At 39.1% G+C, this 8645-nt stretch overlaps 1 protein-coding gene across 1 annotated transcript; it reads left to right on the forward strand.

Annotated features, from left to right (window-relative positions):
* Positions 1–139: 139 nt before the first annotated feature.
* On the forward strand, positions 140–7495 carry LOC136751382 (granzyme B). The gene is made up of 5 exons (XM_066706959.1): positions 140–298; positions 1251–1398; positions 5128–5269; positions 5840–6097; positions 7262–7495. The coding sequence occupies exons 1-5, from the start codon at positions 247–249 to the stop codon at positions 7424–7426; spliced, it is 765 nt and encodes a 254-aa protein (XP_066563056.1). The 5' UTR covers positions 140–246; the 3' UTR covers positions 7427–7495.
* The last annotated feature ends 1150 nt before the right edge of the window (positions 7496–8645 follow it).

An 8645-nucleotide genomic window follows, 5' to 3' on the forward strand; every position in this document is an offset into this window, starting at 1 on the left:
GCTAATTAATGCAATTGTAAAAAGGGTTTTCAGGATTCATTTTTAAACTTTGCTGTAAGATAGCAATTTTAAAAAATATATATATATATATACGTGTCATCCTTTCACACTTTCTTCTGTTTCTTAAACCTGCGTAACTAAAATGTGCAAATCTGTTAACCACTTTTTCCTGTTGAATGCATACAAAGGATACTACTAAAGACCCTTATATGTTGTTAAGCTTTTCTCAGCAACTGCAAACTCAGTATGTTCCAGTACGTCTTCTGTTTTCTTTTCCTATATTTGCTGTCTCCAGCAGGTAAGAAACCCATTTTTCAATAATTTTGTTTTTAGGTTGTAAAAAAATGTAAAGGGCAAAATTGTTTAGAATATCCATCTTAATTCTGAGATTGTAGACACAAGTATTTTTATGGATGGATGACTTCTGAATCATTTAATTACACCTTATGATGACCTGACAGAACATAATGCTTATTTTGATTAGTAAGTATTACAATAGAAACTTTAAATACATATGAATTATTTGATTTGATATATGTATACATACACGTGTGTAATGTATGTGTTTGTGTATCTACATATAATATAGATGCACACATACACTGCACTTATAGAAAGTCTATAGACCCCTTAAAATGTTTCACCTTTTGTTACCTTGGAATTAAATTGCATTAAAATTGTTTTTTTTTTCCACACCTTTACTACATATCCTACCCCACAACTTCCAAGTGAAATACATATTCTAGAAATTTGTAGAAAATGTATTAGAAATAGAAAGGATTTAGCTTTGTAGAATACGTAAACATCCCCCTTGTAATAGTGTAAGTGTAAGGAATCACCTTCAAAATCACTCAGTTAAGTGGCCTGCTATGTATGTATCTGTGTATATATATATTCATGTAAATCAACGAACAAAATGCTTTCATGACCAATAACAATTATAAGAACTTGCATGTCCAGTACATCAAATGACATAATTATTTATGTCATTTAGCTGATGCTCTTATCCAGGGAAAATTACATTTGTACCCATTTATACAGCTGGGCATTTTACTGGAGTAATCTAAGTGAAGCACCTTGCTCAAGGGTACAACAGCACTGCCCCACCTGGGATTTGCACCCACAACCTTCCAGTCATGAGTACAGAGCCCTAACCACTACTCCACAGTTAATTAATTTGCTGTTGGTTTTATGAATTGCATGATAGGTTTATTTTAATTTTTTTAAACATGTTCTGTTTTCTGCTACAGGAGCGTTTGATGGCTACATCATTGGAGGGAAGGAGGCAAAGCCACACTCCCGACCGTACATGGCTTCACTGCAGATAGATGGACACCATGTCTGTGGAGGATTCCTGGTTCGAGAAGACTTTGTCTTGACAGCGGCACACTGCTACAAGTAAAGCAACCTTGTATTTTTATTTTATTGCTTTCATTTTGGTGTATAGCGCCTTTCATAACTGAATATCGCAAAGCTATAACAAAGTAGAAAGCAAATAACTAAGACAATAATAAAACAATAAAACATGAAACGGTAAAGACAATCACAGAACAATAGGAGATCATAAAATTGGTCAGAGGAATAACCAGAAGGCCCACACCAGGGGCCTCATGTACAAAGACTTGCGTTGAATTCATACTAAAACATTGCGTACGGAAAAAGCTGTAAATGTGCATACGCACAAAAAAAAACAGATGTATGAATCTCTGCGTACGCAGGATCCCAAGTATATTCTCTTTGTACATCCTAATTAACGTGAAATTGCCTCCTCCCTTATTTAAATAAATTTTAATATGGTAATGAGTCCACTATGGCAAAAGCAAGCAGCAAGAATATGGCAAAAGCCAGCAGCAAGAAACGAAACTTTATGGAAAGTGAATTGGAGGTGCTACTATCGGAGGTAGATGCGAGAAAAAATATTTTATTTGGAACTTTGTCCTCCGGAATTAATAACAAAAGGAAAAAAACTGAGTGGGAGAGTTTGACTGACGCCGTCAATGTGGTGGGATCTGAAAATCGCACTGTAAATGACCTTAAAAAGAAATGGTCTGATATAAAGGTGGAAGTTAAGCGGTGAACTGCTGCACACCGGCAAAGTGTGGGCAGAACAGGCAGTGCTACAGGGGTCCATGAACTTACACCCTTTGAGCAGAGAGTTGCTTCTATCATGGATGTCACTTTACTCTCTGGAATAGTATCTGATGCTGTGGGAGACTCGGATTTACTACAGGACTGCCACGAAGGTAATTAATTTCCAATTTGTTTGCTTAACTGTGGTACACATAGCTTACCAGCCTGCATTTCATTTTCAAATGCATGCAATGTAGCTGACCAAAAGTAAACCAGAGATTTTACGTATCCATTGCATTTATGGCAAATGCATGTACCCATTAATAAGGAACAGACTCAAATCTCAGTTAACATGTGCCTGTGTTTATTTTGATTTATATGGTGCAACAGCAGGAACGTCCACTGGCACGCACTCGGAGTCCGCACCCCCTGAGCAGCCAGGGCCCATTTTGTCCGGTGTCTCCGGCGTCTCCAGTGCTCCCCTCAGTGCTGAGGCCCGTCCGTCTGGCCGCGTCTTGACGCATGCTGTTCTGGAGTCACAACAGCAAATCGTTATGGCCATCGGAGAAATTAACAGTCATCTGAAAAATATCACTGACGCACTCACGGACATAAGCCACTCATTAAAGGAATTGGTCAAAAAATGAACTTTGTCTCTGATTACCATTTATATTGTCGCAATCACATGTTGACGGGCCTGAATGGCTTGTTGGTTGGGTTGCACATACATTGGTCCTGGGTCAGGGTCATCTGGCAGTGCTGCCACCTCACCAAGTGGTATGCCGTGCCTGTGTGCGACATTGTGCAGCACACCACAGGTCAGCACGATGCGGCACACCTTGTCAGGTGTTTAACAGCATCCCCCCGGTCCTGTCAAGGCAGCGCCACCGACATTTCAGCTGGCCAATTGCCCGCTCTACAACTGACCAAGTGTGAGAATGGGCATCATTGTAGCTGCACTCTTGGTCAGTTTGTGTGTTGGTGAGGGGGGTTAACAGCCACATCTTTAGTGGATAACTGCGGTCTCCTGATGGGCAGTTGAATAATTAAACGGCAAAAACAATAATACAAATAAAATTAAATAGAACCATAACTTTAAATGCATCACTCGCCAAGAAGCCACCCATCGTGCACCCTGCCAGCTTGGAGCCTCATCCCAACCATACTGTTTGTAAGGATGTATGAATCATGGGTTGACCCAGGCCACCTAGCTACAGTATTTGTTAGGCGCATTTGTGCATCACATATTATCTGCACATTTATTGAATGGGAATGTTTCCGATTCACATATGCAAATTCTTCTTCAGATGGCGCCTTTATAGCAATGTGTGTGCAGTCGATCGCTCCGATTACATTAGGAAAACCAGCTATCGCTGCAAATTGCGATTTAATGCTTGGCTGCTCAACTGCATCGTATGGGAACCTTATATACCTGGTAGACATGCGGATGATCCCGTCCCATACAGCTGGCATTGCGCGGCTCAAAGACGACTGGCTTCTTCCTGAGCGGTCTGCCAGTTCCCTTTGGAAAGAACCAGTTGTCAGCCCCTGCAGGGGAACGGGTATTGCGCGGCTCCTCGCTGTCTCTCTCTGCAAATTCGGACCCAACTCAGCAAAGAGATCCAAGAGGATAGCCTTTGGAAATCTGAAACGTCTGATAAGCCAGTCATTTCACTGTTAGTACATCCGACGTGAGCGTGAAAGATGGCGCACGCAAGCTTTTTGTGCGTACGCAGCGTTGATACATGAGGCCCCAGAAGATTGCAAACTTGGACATAAGGTGGAGAAACTCACCTGTTGGCAACAGTTCTTTAAAGTCAATACTGTAATTGACCGCTAGCCAATTTAAGGATTTCAATATTGGGCTTATGTGACAACCAGTGTGACACCCCGTCAGGACCCTAGCTGCACAATTTTGAACATACTGAGGTTTTTGAACGGTATTCTGAAACACGCCAGTGAGAAAGGCATTGCATTAGTCAAGTCTGGAGGACACACATGCATGAACAAGCTTTCCAGCAGCAGACAGAGACCAGATTGGACACAGTCAGGAAATGTTTCTGAGATGCAAAAATTACAGTTTGGTGATGTTCCAAATGTGCAGCTCATTAGTAACAACACTAACATTTATTCATATATTACAGTGAATACAATTCAGGTGTAAGACAACATTAGAATGGCCCAAAGATGTAATCTAACTATGTGTTTTAAAGAAGTGTCAAAAAGTGGTAAGATCCTAGTTTGGTTACCACTGTGTCTTTATAATATCTGAACCGTGTGGAAGACATATGTGTGGGTGAAATGTCATATTGAAATGTCCATCATGTTTAGTTTAGTGCTGTTTACATGTTTTGTGGCACACACTCTGAGAAAGTACACTTGTTTAAGAGAACAATAAAATACCACAAGCCTATTGCTAATGTTCAAAACCACAGACCTACATAAGTCAGAGCCAAGAAGCAGACATAGGGTGTAATCTGTACTATATCTATACAAATATAACACCTTTTGTCAACCCCTCAGTGTTAGCTTATATTCCTTCCTTCCTGTAAACTAGGCCGGTAAATGCAACTAAATAATCTGTTGTTTAGTCCCGCAGATATCAGTTTTGTTTCTGTCTTTGTGTGCTGTACATTGTAGATCTTAGTTTCTAAGAGGACTTTATAACTAGTAACTAGCAACTATCAAACTGGATGTAGAGGAGATGTCTTGTGTATTGAAGATCTGGGATCAGTCATAGCTCAATCAACAGACTGCACAGAGTGATCTCAGGATTCACTACTGGTTTTGTAAAGCAAAAGTATAATTTCTTTACACATGTTGTGTAAAGTGAAAAGTAGAAAAACAAATCGGTCCATCTGTTCTCCTTGCAGACCAATGTGTTTTTGTCCATTTTAACAAGCATAAGCTGTAAAACACAACCGTATAGTCGCAGATAAGTACAGAGCCTTTCTTTGTCTCCCAGGGTACTTTTAAATTTCTCTAATTAACAGTATGTGGGCTTGAATACATTATTATTGTGTGACTGTTCATTTTGATCTTGTCTCTTTCTTTTAGAAATAAGCCCATCACTGTGGTTCTGGGTGCCCATAACGTAAGGAAGCATGAGAAGTCCCAGCAGAGGATAGAAGTGAAAAAATATCATAAACATGGTTTAAAGTCCTTAAGTCAGTTTGATTTCGACATTATGTTACTGAAGGTATGGTTCGATTGGTGTTTTTGACCTTTATTCTTGATAGTGTACTTGTCTTCAATAGTAGTAAAGCCACTTTCTTTTTTATTTAACATAGTTATTTAAAAAAATAAAATAAGCAGGGTGGGAGTGGGGGACAGTACTATCATGCTTTGTTTAAATAGAATAAAAATAAATACATAATAACAGTATTTAATGGATAGTTTCTGCTTGCTATATGTATCTTCCTGCTGCCTCATCCACAGTGAAGTAGTGGGTTAACATTTTCACTTGGTACATGGATTAAAGTTGTTGTTTTTTAAACTGGGCATGGGTTTGGATAAAAAAAAAACCTTCCTTTATTTAAATATAAATCATGACTAATATGTAAATTTTAAAAAAACATGCAAAATAAAAATATCACATGACCTACTACTCAGCCAATAACACATTATTTTGCTATTTTTATACAAACTGTGCAAATATATTTAGAAGTAATGTTACTTGAACTTGCCTAACCCAATTTGATTTATTGACATGTTTCTGATCTTTCTGTATGATCCATATTGTCTTTGCATGTGTGATTTTACTGAATAGCTCCAGAAGAATGCAGTTCTGAACCAGAACGTGAGAGTGCTACCCCTGCCCAGTAAAGGAACAGACGTTCCGGAGGGGACCGTGTGCTTTGTTTCAGGCTGGGGAATGAGAAAACCTAATGGAGCAGCTGAAACGGTTCTGCGAGAAGCATCTCTCGTGGTTCAGAATAATCAACAATGCAAGAAGGTGTGGCAGAACAACTTCAGCATTAAGACAATGATGTGCACACTTTTCAACGGAAAGGCAGGGATTTGTCAGGTAAGGGAATCGAAGCTTGATCCTTTCATGCCTCTCCAAAGGGACCTGTAAGATATCCAATTTCTAAGGACTGCAGTAAATCAATAAATCATATAATAATAAAGTGATAGAATAATATAGATAAACAGGTGGCAGAGATACCTGGACTCAGTGAAGGTTGTGAGCCCCAAGCAGGCCATTTATAGGTTAAGACCTCGAGACACCTACAAGAAAAAGGCCATGTATGGGATTCATTGAAATGAATGGAAATTAATACTTAAATGCCAATTAATATGCAAGTCTAACAGATTATATTGACTACTGAATAATCAACAATATAGATAATGAATAAGTATGGTGCCCCTTATGTGAAATTCCAAAACACAACTTATGTGACCTTGTGGACAACTTTTAAAAACGACAGGAAGGTTTGTTATCAATTTCACCATATTTACCTCATCCCCTGATGGTTTCAATGCAAGGAACATTCAAATGTATGGGAACCAAGTGTCTCTCTAGGAAAACAATCTGAAAAGGCGCTTGGGTCCACTTCAAATGCAAGCTGTCATATGATTTGATACCTTTTAGGAAGACTTTCATGGTGTTTCCTCATTCCTGTTCAAATTAATTAAGTTCATAGCGCTCATCTCTCCTGCCACCTAGCTACAGCTGAACAACAACAACTTATATATCTTATGCAACAGAGCTGATAAATCCAGAAGTGGTAGCTCAAGGCTATGTCATCCTGAGCTGTTTTCTGAGTAGGTATTCTTGGTCACACTTGAAAAAATGCTAGGTGGTTTAAGACTTTGAACTCTGACTTTGAATTCAATAATTGTGTAGGTCAGTTTGTAATTCTTTACCAGTCTACTTAAAAAGTGCTTAATTATTTTTTTATCTGTATTTTAAAATGAATTACAAAAAATATGTATGTTGTAATTTAGAATTAAGGAGGATGGAGTAAGAAGCAAACTTCCTTCAGTGTTCAAACAGTTAGAAAACTGCCAAAAGGGATTTTATCTAACCAAACAATGTGTCACACATGCAATCCACATCCGCCGAGATGGTGTACATCGTGTTAGATCAGGACTTTTTCATCAGGTTAAATTAAGTGAGGAGGGAAGAGGAAGAAAGCGTTTACTTCTGGCTCTCACAGGCTTCACATTATGAGCTCTTCTCTTTCAGGGAGACTCCGGGGGACCTCTGATTTGTAAATCAAAAGCACTAGGTCTGGCTTTGTACACTGCGCAGAGGTGCGACGACTCCGATTATCCACAGGTTTACTTAAATGTTTCACGTTACCTGCCATGGATAAAAAAAACTATGAAAACAAAAAAAGAGATGCCTTGAAGAATCTGTATGGCCACTGAAAGATGCATCAGCAAGTTAAAATAATAAAAATTAAAATAAATAAAATGCTCGCAGTAAATGTTGTTGAAGTGTTCTCCTTTATTTGATTGTTTTGATATGTTACAGCTCCACCCCTCATTTAGCAGGTCCAGCTGCATCAAATCCTGTGGTTGGTCTCTGGAAGAGATCCCTTATTATAGCAGTTTTACATGTAGAAACACACACACAAAAACACCCACATCTGGTCTGCAAACAATTCTCTGGCCTTAGTGTAGAGTCAATTCTCTGCTTAATAGTCATCTTAGAGTTGAGCCACAAGGGTGAAGTATTCATAGAATGTCTTACAAACAATGTAGAGCACAAATACATGTTATATGTTTGTGTAATATGCCCAAATTCATCCAATTGATATACTCTATCTATCTATCTATCTATCTATCTATCTATCTATCTATCTATCTATCTATCTATTTTAATTCGATGAATTTGATAAGGATTTAATGATCTTTGTATTACATTTTTCCTGGTTTTACACAATGATGTGAGGTCTACAGACTTTGTTTTTATTATTATTGAGGAAGAATATGTGAACTATGGCCATGTAAGCATACTGACCAGAATTAAGGCCCACAAATAAAAATTAAAAGCAAAACAATAACTTCCTAGCCTGAAACCTCTGGTAGAGAATGTTATTGGGGGAGTTATTGTTATCTTATACCTTTTAGTCTTTTTTTAATGTTTGTTTTTATCTTTTCACAAATGTTTACCCTGTTGCTTAAAACTATACAGTTATAATAATAAAATGTAATGTCTCTTTGCTTGTGTGACAGCTGGACACAATACGCGGGAACAGAGATTCTCGAGTACGGCCGTGTCTGGCTTTTATTGGGCTTTGCAGGCTCGTACAGGGGAACACAGACAATCGGGGTGGGGGGGGAGACAAAAACAAAGCAAGAAAATAAACGTCCAAACAAATGTCCACACAAACGGGGCGCTCCGGGCAGTCAGGGGTTGTAGGTTCCGTCTTGCTCTTGTGGGTTAGCTATCCCACCGGGGAAGGAGAGGGATTAAATAGGGAAGGCACAGCTGCCGCTGATGTCACAATCGCCTCGGTGCTCATTGCCCACAGCCGTGAGTCCACAGCCTGTTAGCGAGAGAGCGGACAACACAGCTGCGGCACATGAGCACCTCATCAACAGACATCATCAGCAGACATCAG

The sequence above is a fragment of the Amia ocellicauda genome, chromosome 6 (genome assembly GCF_036373705.1).
Source record: "Amia ocellicauda isolate fAmiCal2 chromosome 6, fAmiCal2.hap1, whole genome shotgun sequence".
Classification (NCBI taxonomy): domain Eukaryota; kingdom Metazoa; phylum Chordata; class Actinopteri; order Amiiformes; family Amiidae; genus Amia; species Amia ocellicauda.

Coding starts and splice junctions, on each gene's coding strand:
- LOC136751382 (XM_066706959.1), top strand. CDS start 247: ATGTTCCAGTACGTCTTCTGTTTTCTTTTCCTATATTTGCTGTCTCCA. Junction 299..1,250: donor ATATTTGCTGTCTCCAGCAG/GTAAGAAACCCA, acceptor TTTCTGCTACAG/GAGCGTTTGATGGCTACATC. Junction 1,399..5,127: donor ACAGCGGCACACTGCTACAA/GTAAAGCAACCT, acceptor TCTTTCTTTTAG/AAATAAGCCCATCACTGTGG.